Source organism: Vipera ursinii (assembly GCF_947247035.1).
Source record: "Vipera ursinii genome assembly, chromosome: 1".
In the NCBI taxonomy this organism is placed as follows: domain Eukaryota; kingdom Metazoa; phylum Chordata; class Lepidosauria; order Squamata; family Viperidae; genus Vipera; species Vipera ursinii.
In genome coordinates, this window is record NC_139512.1 from 218,075,355 (window position 1) to 218,090,496 (window position 15,142).

Below are 15,142 nucleotides of genomic sequence, written 5' to 3' on the forward strand. Positions count from 1 at the left end.
GGCTCATGTAAACATCATGGATTTTATTTGCAGCATTGTAATGACTTTTCCTCCTCTGACACATCTGTGAATGTGTTGTAGTTGTGAGCATTGATTTATCCGCTGTAAAACAATGATACAAATATGTGGCTAAAAATGCCCACAAATGATTTTCATTTCCCCAGCTATTTAAAACAACTATTAAAACAACTGATAATCAATTCAACAGAAATATTCCCTAATTATTCAAGGGAGATTTCTAGACTGAATTTAGAAAAAAAAACATTGCTCCAATGCTCTTTTTTAGTTGAAGTCTGTTAAGTCTTGAAAGTTTAACAATTTACTGTTAACATGGGATTAACTGAAAATCTGCTACAATCCAGAATCCCCGTGGTTGCACGCTAGCAAGGGAATTCTGGGAGTTGAAATCCACACATCTTGAAACTGCAAAGTTCGAACAACACTGCCCTAAAACTTCCCATGTGTCCTAAATCTGCTATAGAAAGCTCCTTAACTCTCCTTAACTGATTTTGAACGTGGAAGGGATGCTGAAGTCACTACAAGAATAAGGGAAATTCTCTCAGCATATCATCCAATCCCAGCTGGCATGGGCAAAATCCAAGAAAATTCTGCTTCTAAAATAGACTTTCTGCTCCCCACCTACACATGCAATCTCCTGTGCATGCTCAGACTTTGAAGACACTATAGCTGCAAAGTGGAAAAGAAAATTCTGTCGGGGAAAAAATGGACCAAAGTGATTTTAAGATTGCCAGGTGACCATTTATAGATTCCTAGGGGGGGGGAATCCCCCTCTCCTTGACACATCAGAATTTTTCAACAATTAACAGAATCTTATTACCAAATTAGTTTTCATAGTAGAGTTTAATTGCTATTTTAATATCTTACATACTGCCTTGAGGAAGAGGTTATTATTGGCTTTGGTTTATACGATTAATCAACAGTTATTACTAGCTGTGACAAGTATCATGTGACAATTAGTAGTAAATAATTATAGAAATTGCACAGGAACTTCACATTTCTTTTAAAAATAGTTTTGTGTGTTCAGATTGCAAATGGGGTTAGGCTTGAAGGCAGCTGGAGTAAGATCAGATGGTCCAATTCTTGGTTCATCCCTGCATGACTTAAAGACATTAACACAACCTCTTAAATCTCTGAAAATGACCAATTTTCTCTTTTGGCTTTTCAGATCCAGAAGAGCCAAAAGAAACATTACTTTTAAGAGATTGCCCTTGAATCACTAAGTCAGAACTCATATTAACTTTCATTCACCCATTAAGCCACAACCAACACATGTATCACTCTGAACTTTCCATCTTTCATACTTACATATCGCTGCTTGGATTGGGTTTGACTAGTTCATCTGCTGGCAGACAAAATTCCATAATCTCATTAAATCCTGCATTCCCGATATTCTTAGCAAGCTATTAAGATAAATGTCAAAAAATTGTGTGAATGAACCCAGTGGCTACTTAAACCCAATACCTTCAATTTGAGGCATCAAAAAACCTGAACATTTAAATTCTGCAGCTATAAATTTTACTTTACAAGCAGTATTTTTGAAAATCAAACAAGCTAGATTAAACAAAAGCCCAATATTACTTCTCCAAGTTTATTTGAAAATAGCACTGCTATACAGTGGAATTTCAGTTTTCTAAATCTCAATAAAATGACCTTTATACACAAGGGACCAAGTTCATTTGCAATTTACATCATTTGCGTAATAATATCATTACAAAACTGAGTGATATCCACAGATATAATCTGTATTACTGCAAAGAGGGAAGTCGACTTTCCTGCACTATAGACATTCTCTTTCTCCAATTATCTGTTAAAATGACATTTTATGAAAATATGTTTATTTTAATGTAATGCAGATGTTTTAAGGTGACATTTAATTATATGGATTAAATCCCAAAGCTGAGGGGGTTTGCAACATATGCGCAAATGGATTTTCTCTTCTTCCCAGTTCTTCTAGCCTTCTGTAGCTATATAGTAGAAATTCAGTGGATTTATAGTAGGGAAAACCACTTTATTATGTTTTCCTCTCTGATAGAAGGTTGCTATGGGATGAAGCCTACAAAAATAGAAGACACTTATGCTGACCTTCACAGAGGTTTTTTTTTAAATAGAAATATTTTTAATTTACCAGCAATTCAGATGTACCCAGCACATCTAATGTAAGTGACTGCATTCTGGAATAGTGAACACCAAGTTCTCGGTGTATTCCTGAACATTCAATGCAAGTCAAAATGCCCAAATTTGTTGAGAGCCATGTTGGATCTAGAAGAGAAAAAGGTATTAACAGCAATCACTCCACCGTCGGACCGGGTACTGAAACCATCTGTTCAAGAGACTTCTAACTCAGTTCTCCTGACAGCAATTAGACTGTTTTATTCACTGAAATGAAAATTCTGTAAGGGCTATTTCATCATGAAGTACTTGAATTTATATATACCAACAAAGGGCCTACTTGTAATTAGTTTTCCTGGGTGATGCTACTTTTTTGACAATATTATAATTAATAAGGTAAAGGTAAAGGTTCCCCTGCACATGCGTGCTAGTCGTTTCCGACTCTAGGGGCCGGTGCTCATCTCCGTCTCAAAGCCGAAGAGCCAGCACTTGTCCGAGGACATCTCCATGGTCATGTGGCTGGCATGACTAGACGCCAAAGGCACACAGAACGCTGTTACCTTCCCACCGTAGTGGTCCCTATTTTTCTACTTGCATTTTTACGTGCTTTCGAACTGCTAGGTTGGCAGAAGCTGGGACGAGTAACAGGCGCTCAGTCTGTTATGCGGCACTTGGGATTCGACCCGCCAAACTGTCGACCATCTGATCGACAAGCTCAGCGTCCTAACCCACTGAGCCACCGCGTCCCTTTATAACAGGGATTATCAAACCTGTTCCCCCCACTGCCTGATTCTTAAACTTAATATTAATTAAACTACCCAAAAGGTTATATAGTTTTTCCTAAGTATCCCGTTTCCCTAAAATCCCCTTGTTTGCCCTTGTCTCGTGAGTTCTCAGAAAACTATTTCATCCTACAGTATTTGTTTGTTTACTAAGTCCTTGAGCTGCATGCTGGGGATTCAGGCATTGTTTTCACCACTGTTTCCTGCTTAGACAGAAGAAGGGAAAAGACAGTAATTTTATGAGATTTTAAAGTCACCTTGTGCTCCACAGTCACAACACATGTCATTTCCAGGCATTCTTTGCACATCAGATATTATTTCTTTTGTCAGTTCTTGGACAATGTTGTTTTCTCCTGTGTTATCATCACCTTTGAAGGCATTATTTAAAGCTTCTTCTTTACTATTCTGCAGTACAGATATCCAACTTGAAAAATAAAAACATATATTATGGTGTGAAATGGAACTGACAGTTTGCTACTATCCTCACAGAATGAAATTTAAATAAATACAGAAGTTTTCAAAGGTTGAGGCTAGGCTACCAATAAAATAACAGAATAGATAAATTGCTTTCAAGTCACTTTTGCAGGGACGGATTAGAAATCACATAAAAAGAAACTGAGAAATAGGAAATATGTTATAAAACCTGGAAATATCTCTGAAATGAGATCATAAGCACAGTTGCAGTTTCAGTTAGTGACAGCTTCATTTAATGAATGAGATACAGGTCACGAAATGAGGACTATCTATAATATTAATGCAACTTACATTTGACAGTCCTGTTCATCCTCTGCTTGGAAATGATAGGTTCTGTCATCTATAAAATAATAAAATTTATCATTGTTCTATGTATTTATTTTTACAAATAAATATGTATGTCATTTATTCAAATTAAATATTTTAATGAACACTTAATTGACCCATTTATTAAAAACTGATCTCATAATTGGGATTTAAATCACTACCCTGTATGTTAAACAGGATTAAAATTAATCAGAACCTTCAAGTATAGGATTAAGCAATCTGGAGGCAATTTGTTCTGCTACCATTTCATATATAAGAGCAAGTATTTTTTCTTTTTAATCTTGCTCAGTCAGCATTAGCTAGAATAAACACAGATTAGTACACATTTTACAAGTCATTTTCAATAACATGTTGATCATTTTTCCATCCTGCTTCCCATATATCTGGAACAGGAGTATTTTGGGCCCAAGAAGAAGCACTCCCGTAACAATACAGGCAATCCTCGACTTACAACAGTTCAAAGTTACAACCACACTGAAAAAGGCGACTTATGACCATTTATCAGTTTTGCAGCATCCCCATGATCATGTGATCGAAATTCAGATGCTTGGGAACTGGTTCATACTTATGACCATTGCAGTGTCCCAGGGTCACCAGATCCCCTTTTGCGACTTTCTGACAAGCAAAGTCAATGGGGAAGCCAGAATCACTTAACAACCAGGATACAGTGATCCACTTAACAACTGTGGCAAAAAGGTCATAAAATGGGGCAGAACTCACTTAACAAATGTCTCACTTAACAACAGAAATCTTGGCCTCAATTGTGGTCATAAGTCGAGGACTAGTTGTAGTTATTTGTAATAACGGTCTTGCCAGGCATTACTGTGGTTTTCTTAACTAAGTGGATATTTGTTTAAATCAGATATACTGTCCTTTCTTTTCATAAAAGTTCCTTCTAACTCACTTAAAACATTTTTTTTAAATCCATTTTTACTATCAAGCTTGACTGCCAGTGGATGGTAGTCCCCAGTCTTGCAACTAAAGTAATACCAAACGTCCAGCAAACTAAACATCCCATTCCTCTTCAGAAATTCCAACATATGAATTTCTCAGTTCCATATCAAGCATCTGGGTTAAATAAGTGGAGAACACAATAAAAACAACATTGTTTGCAGGATCCAGGGCTTTTTTCGTTATAGAACGCCCAGAACGGAGTTCCAGCACCTTTTTTGGATGGAACTTTGTAGGGTAGACAAGGTGGGTTGTATGACGTGTGTAAGTTCCGGCACTTTTTTTTTAAACAAAAAAAGCACTGGCAGTATCTATCCTCCACACAATCATCCATCGTATGGATAATCCAAAAGGAAACTGCATCTTTTAATCCCTTATTTTTTAAATAAACAATGAAAAGGGGAGGGGGGGCGGAAACATACTACTACTACTCCTATTTTACCCCCAACACATCAGTCACTCAGCTGGCTTTCATGCCTAAGGTAGGATTAGAACTCCTGGCTTCTAGCTTGGTGCCTTAACCACTAGACCAAGCTGGCTCTCCTAGGCCCCGAAGGAGGATCCTCAAGAAGCTGCCATTAGACCCAATGATCTTGGACAATTTTTGTCTAATCTCCAACCTTCCCATTTTAAGAAGGTTGTTGAGAAAGTGGTTGGGCTTTAGCAAAAGAGGATCCTGGGTGAATAATAATGTCCTACAGTAAGGCTAGAATGTAGATAAGGTGTCTGTCTTTGCGCTCCTTGATTTCCACTTATTATGGTACCAGCTTTGACACTTGGGAGGAGACACTGTGCTGCAGTGGTCCTCTTTTCTTTGTGACTGATTTCAGTCAATGCTATCAGAGGGGGAGAGAGAGAGAGTCCATGGACTCTCAACATGCAGGATGCTACAAGGTTTTATATTCTCACCCCTTTTGCTCAACACCTCCATGCAACTTCTGAATGAGGTCAGTATGCTGATGATATGCTAATTCCACAGTAGATATGAAAAAAACTACCTGCTCCTGTTAAAATGCCAGGTTTCTGAGATGCCAAAAATAAAATAAAATCAGACCAAGCTAAATCCCTTCAGGATTTTTTTTCCACCTTTAGTATAACGTATAAGGTGTACAATTCAATTGAAAAACAAACTGAAATATTTTAGGGAGCAACCGTACATCTTAGACCCACCTAATGCTGTCAAGGTTCTGTGCCAGGAGCTGGAAACTCGATCTGGCTGGGGAAGAAGTGACGCCAGCTCAACCCTACAAAGACCGAGTGGCTGTGGATATTTGACTGCATTGGGCCTAGGGATCTTCTACCTTTGGAACTTGGATGGGGTCACTCTTCCCAATTTGAGACTGGTGTGCACAATGAGGGTAGTGTTGCAGAGTGCATTATAGGAATCTGTGAGATGACTAAGGCATGAATGATGAGAAGACCTTGTGGTCCAGGAAGGGAAATACAGTAGATGCACCTCTGCTTGAAGAGCAGGTGGTAGCTGTGGGCAAAAGGGACTCTGCAGAGGTGCATCTACTGTATTTCCTTTCCTGGACCAGGAGGTCCTCCCATCATTCATGCCTTAAGTCATCTCACAAACAGATTCCTATAATGCACTCTGCTCTTGATAACCACTTGGTAGGGATGAAAAAAAGATTTCTTGCAAAAGCAAAATAAGGTGACTGAACAGCAAGGGAGTTTCGCAAGCACTAAATAACAGAAAGATAAGCTCATATAAATCTTCCATCCATCCCCACCCCGAAAAAAGCAAGTGATAGGAGAAGAAGGGACATGTAAATATCAGCAAGTAACAAAGGACCAGAATGTTTGTAGCCAGCGAGGGAAATTTCAGGAATCAACAGAAATAGGTTGGGATGGAAGGGAACAAGGAATAAGATAAATATTTTAGCTCATTGAGGAAACAAAGGGGTAAATTGATACAGGTAGTCAATGACTTATAACCAGTTGCTGGTTATAACTAGTTGCTGGTTAAAAGTACTTATTGAAGTTCTGACATTGCATTTTGGGTGCTTGACAACTGGTCCACATTTACAGTCATTTGCAGTGCCCCATGGTCATGTGACTGTGATTTTCAGGGGTTTTCTGGTAAAAAATGCACAGAGCGAACAATGGGTTCAATTAACAACTGCGGCATTCCTCAACAATCCCATGAAAAAGGTTGAAAAATCAGATCCAGTAATATGGTGAATCATTTTACGACCATCACAATTTACAACTGTAATTGCCAGGCTCAATTACCATCATAACTCGAGGATTACCTTTATTTTATTTTTATTTTTTAAAAAATAAGTTTCAGAACATGTAATGGTAAGTACATAGTACTATAGTGGGCCTTATTTCATGATGACGATGTGGCAGTTTATCGCAAGGAGGTTGAGGGGTTGGTGAACTGGTGTAAAGAAAACAGCCTAGTTTTAAATACCGGTAAAAACAAAGAAATGATTATCGATTTCAGAAAAGGCAGGCACAGCTACACTTTTCTGTGCCTCAATGATTCACCTGTGGAGATGGTTACCAGCATCAAATTCCTGGGTGTGCAGCTAATGAGTAGGCTGGCTTGGTCACTCAACAGTGAGAAACTGGTGAAGCGGGTACAGCAGCGCCTGCATTTTCTGCATCACATGAGAAAAGCACATCTTCCTTCCCCTGCCCTGACCACTTTCTACAGGGGGATGATCGAGAGCATCCTGTCATACAGCATCACAGTCTGGTTTGGAAGCATCACTGCTTCAGACAGGAAGGCGGTGCAGAGAGTGGTGAGGATGGCCAAAAGGATCGCTGGCAGTTCCCTCCCTCCCATCCAGGACATAGCACAGAAGCGTTGTTTGAACAGGGTCCGTAAGATTATCTGGGACACTACACATCGTCTTCACGACCTTGTTACCTTGTTACCTTCTGGGAGGAGGCTTCGTGGTATCCGTAGCAGAACATCCAGATTCAACCATATTTTCATTCCACACAGCATTAACCTTGTGAACTTTCAGGCTTCCATTATATATTCAAGTTGGACAGTATTTAATATTTTATTGCCATGTATATGTAGGGGTGTGGGTCTATACATATGTTATATGCAGTATGTTTTTGGGGGGTGTCATGTATGTGTCTCACTTTGAGAGCAGGCAACTAAATTTCATTTTTGATGTGCGCCATTGTGCCCACAGTAAAAAATGACAATAAAGATTATCTTATTTATCTTAGCACTCCTAAACAAATTATGTCTTTTCTGAGGAGCGGGCAGTTTCTGGGAAAAAATACAGTTCCTTTGGCTTCCAGATAGGTGCTAGGTTTATACCCCCACATGCCCAGAAGCACTGCATAACTCTCATAATGAATATCTGTAATGAAGTTATAATGAATTTGGAAAAAGATGTTAGGCATAATCAAACAAGGGGGAGGGACATAGTTCCAATTCCAAGAGTAAACTCTTGATTTTCAGTTAATAAGATTCAGATGGGTAAGAAAATAAATTATGGCTAAATCCTTTTTATGCACATTTATTGGAAGCAGACAGACTGCAAGGGCTTTATGTTTAATAATGCAATAAACAAGAACACCCAAGCAATAATCCTAAACAGTTGTAGGACCCACCCTGTTGACTAAATATTTCAGTCCAGAAAAACAATATTAAAGAAAAGACAGTTACAGTCATTCCCTTCACATATCATGAAGCAGAATATAGCGAAAGAATAAAGCAATATATGAAGATCATAGGATTGGAAGGATTATAGTAGTTATCTAATCCAACTCCCAGCAATGCAAAATTCACTATACAATTTTCAGTGGCCATCTACCCTTTTTCTGAAGACCTTTAGCAAAGGCAAAACCATCACATCATGTGGCAACATATTCTACTGGATAACAGATCAAACAATTGGGATGTTACTTCGGATGTCTAACCTGGAACTGCTTCCTTGGAGCTTTAGCCTATTGATTACATCCAATTCTAGACACCAACTTCCTACCGCTAACCAACTAGACATGGATAAATAATGTCAAATCTAGCTTCATCTGGGGAGCAACAGCAACCAGAGTAAAAACATAAAAATACAGAAGCTGATGGAGCTGGTAGAGATGGCTAAATTAACCGTTTTGATTAAAGAAACGAACATAAATACTTTTGTTTCTATATGGAGACCGCTTCTGGAATTTGTGCTTGAGGTGGGAAAAAAATGAAACTTTGATTTTGGGTTGTACTGATTAGATTGATTTGTTGTTATAGAAATGGCCAGTTCATACTATTATGGAAAAGTAAAAAGTTACAGGATCTATCCTTTTTGTACGGGGGGGTCTGGATGTCAACGCTGCAAACATTGGACGTTTTTGCCTTGACAATATAAGAGGCAGCCTTTCCCTTTAAACTGTTTTGCTTTTGAAAAATGAAGCTGGGGGGGAGGCAGGAGACTGCTACCCCGGTTGTTTTTTTTAATAAGATAAGGAATGGCACAAAAAAAGGAAGAGAAGCTTTGCATGTTAAAACTAATTGGAGAATGTGATTTATGACGTTAAATTAAGGGAGGGAATTGTGTTTGATACGATGTGTTCAGAGGAGGAGAATTCAGATTTTGGCATCCATCCATGAGTGCCGATGCTTCGTTCCTGTTATTATAGACTTTTTAGAATAAACAATGTGGGAATGTTCTTTGGAACCATGACATCAGGTTCGATGTTAATGCTTCATTCTACTGCAACAGAGGAAGGCGAAGTCAATGCCTTTTCTTTTCTTTTTCCTTTATCGCCCTCACTTTTCTTTCCCTTTTTCCTCCCCACTGTGTCCTACTATTTGCTTTTGTATTTTTATATGTTATTCTATAATCTAATAAAATGTACAAACAGCAGACTAAAAACATAAAAAGAAACTAAGGCAAAACCTTTTGTTAAACTTGGCTGTTCTTGTTCTTATTATTGGGGAGCTATGGAACATTTAAACAGCAGTTATAAAAAAAACAATCTAGAGATAAAGAAAATCAATTCTAACTCATTGAAAGAATCTATATCATAGTTTAAGTAGACAAAAATATGTTCTTCAAAAATGAATAAAATAGGTCTTTCTCAACAATACGTAAACAGATGATTCCATAATGTTTCTGATGTCCAAATTATATCCACAGACTATTTACTGAATACCCACTTTGAGTGACCAAATAACTCTTTCTTTTCTGACAAAAAAAATATACAATCTAAAAGCACAGCATCAGCAGAGATAAAGAAGCACTAAATCAATCAAAATACAGATGAAAACTATAAATAAGCACTGTTATGGATACGTGCCAGGATTTCATTGCCCATTTTTCTGTCTCCCTGTTCATCTCTCACAAGCAAATTTTATCTTTTCCTCCAAAGAAAATGTCAATAATAATTTAATTTCATATCTCAGTGTATCCTGGTAACAACCATTGTTTCCAAACTTATAATGGGGTCTTGAATTGGTCTTAGATTTGAACTATCCTTAATTATGGCTGTATTATATTGAGACCATTCCAATTATGAATAAGCAAATAGGGAAGCAAAGATTCATGCACATAAAAGGAGGAATGAAAGGAAATAATCGGCAAATCTGTAACATGTATTCAGTCTTTAAAGTAATCTACATAGGTTCATGAACAAACCAACATCAAACAAAGTATTCAGTAATTCAGAATTTCTTATAAGGGTTTTTAAAGTGTGCGGTCATTATTTTCATTTTTTTTTTGAAAAATTTATTTATTTATTTTATTTAATTTGTATACCGCCCTTCTCCCAAAGGACTCAGGGCGGTGAACAGGGCAAATAAATACTAAAATACAAAAACGTATTTTACATTATTTTACATTTCAATAACTAATAAAATTTTAACCAAAAAAAGTGTGTGGTCTATCAAGCAGCTTTAGAATATAATGAAGGTGATACCTAAAAAGTTTCAACAGAACCAAAAATTCATTAATGCTAACCCCAAATCGTATTTTAATTCTAAAACACCGAGGATTGTTATAAATACAATTGTGTGTGTGTGTGTGTGTGTGTGTATGTGTGTGTGTGTGTGTGTGTGTGTGTGTGAATGTATATAGACAAAAAAATTGCTGTTTAAATGTCATTAGTTATAGCAGCTTATTACCACAAATCAGTAAAATCCAATGAACCATCAAAAAGATACCCTGTATGATCTCATCTCATTAATACCTTGCATAATGCATAACAGAGTGTTTGGGATACTGTTATTGTAATATGTGGAACTATACACTTACTAATAAAATATATTGGCTATTTACTGTGAAATTCAAAATAGACTCTCTTCTTCTTATGACTTCTTACTTTTGACCACATTTTGTCTCTATATTTCTGTGGTTTGCCCATTTTGGGTCCCTGCTGCTGCTCTTTGCTGCTAGGTAAAACATCCCCTTAAGCTGTAGTGACCTTTCCATTTCCTTTACAAAAATTGCACAGCACGGACAGATTAGTCTTCTTCCACAGTAACCATCCTTACAACTGTTTTGTGATAAACAAGCGGCAAGAAAATAGGCCGCTGCTGATGAGGGCAAATGTTTACCCTCTGAAATCTGTTAATATGCTCTGTCATTTCCTGGCACAAAAGGAGAAATCCTATTCTCCAGGAAAAACTACCATGGCAGTTATATATAATTTTATCATTTGCCTTTCAAATGTTAAAAAACTGCATTATACTGCTTGATGATTGAGATTTAATTCTGTAGCAACATCAGGAAAGCACAGTTGAAACCAATTTGAAAAAAGGGTTAAAGCTGCATCTCACAGTTAGGGTAGCAATGGTAACAGATAAAAGCAACAGACAGCTTCATTGACACACGTATACAATTATGTATGAAAAGACAAATGTTTATACACAGCAAGCTGCAGGAAATATGTTCTAACTATATTTGTACCGAACATCGGAATCTCCCATTAATTCCTTTTCTGAGACAATTATGGAAGTAGAACTAACTAAAATAAGAGTACCTACAAAACTGAACAACAAACCTACGTGATATGAGGTCAAAACATTTTTTCTCTTCTGGATTTGTTTTCACTTGGCAAGTTAACAGATTGAGCTTTGCAGGAGGTCGGTTTGCCTAATTAAAGAAAAACAAAACAAAAAGGAAATCCCTTAGTAAAAGCATATAAAGAATAAAGACATTTTCTGTTACCATTGATTCTGAAAGGAAAAACCCTCCTGCAATTAAGCCCATCAAAGTTGTGCTTGCAGAGATTAATGAAATATACAGATAGCCAGTGTTTCTGAGTAATCTATCGTACGTTGTAATTACTGTTTTTAGGATGAGTTTGGGTCAACTTAAAATTTTACATTTTTGCTGTGATAAAAAAATAATAATCTTTCTACTCAGGTATTTTTCAAATGTGGCAAATTATTCTTCTAAGCAACTCATACTTACGTGATTAACTAACTACTTATGGGAAGTTTTCCTGACTAACGGAATTTAACTTACTGTACAGAGGAAACATCTGGTTTGCATCTGGTAATAAAATTAATGGTAGTCTGATAATAAAATTAATAGTGACCAATTACAATAGAACATACTTCTATAAGTGACCTAATAGGTCTGAAAAGAAATGCAAGACTCCCTTATGTTTAAATACCACACATTACAATTAACATTTAGTTCTTATATTAATAATAGCAGATCAACAGAATTCAAGACGAATTATTTTGGTAACTGACAGAACAAAATTACATATAAAGCTTAACCATTAAAACAAGACAGAGCAATTACATAATATGCACAGCAAGAAAAAAACCCTTTTTTATGGCAACCATAGACCTCAAGCAGACATTAGTGGCATTCACGATCAAAGATAAAGTATATTCTATTATTTAGAATATAGTTGTTATTGATGGGAAAAATGGAACAAAAATTATCTGGATGTATTATTTTCTCCTCCTGCTATATAAAGATCTTTTTGCATGCTACTGCAAGTAGGTGAATGAATTTAGTTCCAATCTCTGCTCTAAAAAAATGAATAAAAACCAGAAATCAAGTTAAAATGTGGCAACAGGAGACAAAACTGAACCAAGAAATACGATTTATTTATTTTAAAAGCCAATGAAGCAATTTTAGCAATGGTCAGTTTCCAGGGTTTTAAATTATGAGTATGATCTGAAGGGTCGTATTAAAACTGCAATCAATGGACTTAGTGCTTTACAAGCCTATTTCTAAATCAATGCAATGTTATGTCGGCACAGCAAATGGAAAAGTAAGTGGACATAAAAAAAAACCCCACTTTTTTTTTTGCATAGCTTTTGTTCCCTTTTTTTTTCTTCCTGAGAACACAATAATCCCTTTTGGTCCCTTACTGCATAAACCTATGTTTCCTGGAAATGATATTCTAATCAGAAAACATTCTTGACCTTAATCTTTAAAAAGATGGATTTTTTTTAATGGATAGAAGGAAGAAAAATAACCAGACCTATTTGTTTCCAAACGAAAAATGTTAGGAATTCATGTCACAGCTAGTAAAAACTTTATCCATTCCTTTTTCATTCTGAAAGGGAACGTACCTTACTAGGAAATATATCAAAATACTCCCACTCGTATTTAGCCAGATATCTATCTCTACAAGCAAACACAGCTGTTACTAGCTAACTTGGCATTTATTGAACAAACCAAAAATAGCTTGGGTTTGCACAATATCTGCCATAAAACACACCTACACCTCACTGGTTGCATTTTGTAGTATGCCAAGCCAGGTGAGCAAAGCATGGACTGACTGCATGCAGCCTCAAGGGTCATCACCGATGACACAAACTGCCCCTCACACCTCTCGCAACGTACACTTGCCCTGCATCCACAGAGTGCTTTCCCCTGGGATTACAGCTCTTTCTGTGGCCTCTAATCTGTTTTTTTCCCTACATTCCTACCCATCTTTTCTCAGCATCTCTGATAGAAGCCTTGGTGGAGCAGTGGGCTAATGCCTCCTTAAGTAACACCAGCTGCCTGCAATTAGTGCAGGTTCGCATCCCACCAGGCTCAAGGTTGACTCAGCCTTCCATCCTTCCGAGGTAGGTAAAATGAGGACCCAGATTGTTGGGGGCAATAAGCTGACTTTGTAATAATGCCGCTTGGGGGTTTGTGTGAAAGCCCTAATAAGCAGGCATATACATAGAATGAAGGCTACTGCTAAGCACATTGGTTTGTGCTTTAAATTGTAAGTCGCCCTGAGTCTTCGGAGAAGGGCGGGATATAAATGGGATTAAAATAAAATAAAAATAAATCTCTCTCTCCCCCCCCTCGTTTTTCTGCTTTTTCATTATCCTCACCACTCTTTTCTTTCCCTCTGTCTCACCCTAACCCTAACCCTTCCCTATCCAGTCTCTACTTTCTCCTTCTTCTTTCCTTTCCTTTCCTTTCCTTTAGTATCTACTGGAATGCTTTTGCTGAGATAAATATAGAGGATCTTTTGGGGCCTAAGAAAAGTCACATTCATCATAAAATAAAGATTTTATATCAGCTCGCTCTGGATTCTGGATCCTTTCGAGTATGGCAGCCCTTAAAACGATAGAAGCTGCCATCTCTCTTCGAGCTGAAATCTAATAAAATCATATCATGGCTTTGCATGATGTAGGAACTCACGGATAATGAGCATCTATCCTTTCCCCTTTGTAAAAAAAAAAAAAAGCAATTTGCCTGAATGTCGAAGTGAGTTTTATTCCAAATGTGTCAGGTTAATTAATTCAAAATAGAAGCTGTTCCAGTTGAGGAAGGGCCTATCCCCTCTTTACAATCCAGCTCTTCCAAAAAAACAACAACACAAAATCAGAGGAAGCAAAAAAAGAAGCCCTTTCTCGGGAAGAGAACATAACAATGGGAGGTACCAGGATCACTGAAAACCAAATATGAAAAATCAGAAAGAAATAATATTGCACCAGATTGGTCCTTGTGATCTAAACTTGAAGAACCCAAGGTCTAATTTGATCGAAGCCTCAATCTCAGAACATCCGCAGAAATAATAAACAGAGGAGCTCCCCACACAGAATATACTCATTGGAGTAAGATTAGAGTACCTACAGCTGCCCTGATATTAAAGCAAAACATACAAGTTATAACACAGCAGAGTATCTTTGGCACTACTCTATGTTAAATAATTGCTGCAAGTGCTTGGAAAGAGTGTTCGGTTGTAACTTGGTTCCTTAAAAGCACAAACCAGCTTTTAAAACTGCTTCTTTGCTACATCTCACTAAGGCATGGTGTACCGTATTGTGAATATAATTTGTTGCATAACGCACAATAGCTTTTTACATATTATGTAAGAGTTCAAGTGTTCTACCCAACATTGTTTAAAAGAGATAAAAAGGGTGTTTCAAATCTGTTAGGTTTAGTTTAAGGCATCCATTTTTGCTCTCCTAACCACCTTAATATACCAAAGAAAGCCCATATTCTTGGCCACACCCACTCTGATAGTATGCATTCCTCAGATAACAATTTTGCACATTTGCATACAAATTAAACCCTTGTTTAGAAGCCACAGGGACT

At 37.1% G+C, this 15,142-nt stretch overlaps 1 protein-coding gene across 3 annotated transcripts in view; it reads right to left on the reverse strand.

Moving 5' to 3' along the window:
* The window catches only part of ASAP2 (ArfGAP with SH3 domain, ankyrin repeat and PH domain 2), a 95,226-nt gene that overhangs the window by 20,291 nt on the left and 59,793 nt on the right, over positions 1–15,142 (reverse strand). For all 3 annotated transcript variants that reach the window (XM_083379565.1, XM_083379563.1, XM_083379564.1), the window contains exons 12-16: positions 11,638–11,725; positions 3,678–3,726; positions 3,170–3,336; positions 2,147–2,280; positions 1,327–1,421 (exon numbers count right to left, since the gene is read on the reverse strand). In XM_083379565.1, the coding sequence (XP_083235691.1) occupies positions 1,327–1,421; positions 2,147–2,280; positions 3,170–3,336; positions 3,678–3,726; positions 11,638–11,725 (533 nt within the window). The remainder of the gene's footprint in view (positions 1–1,326; positions 1,422–2,146; positions 2,281–3,169; positions 3,337–3,677; positions 3,727–11,637; positions 11,726–15,142) is intronic.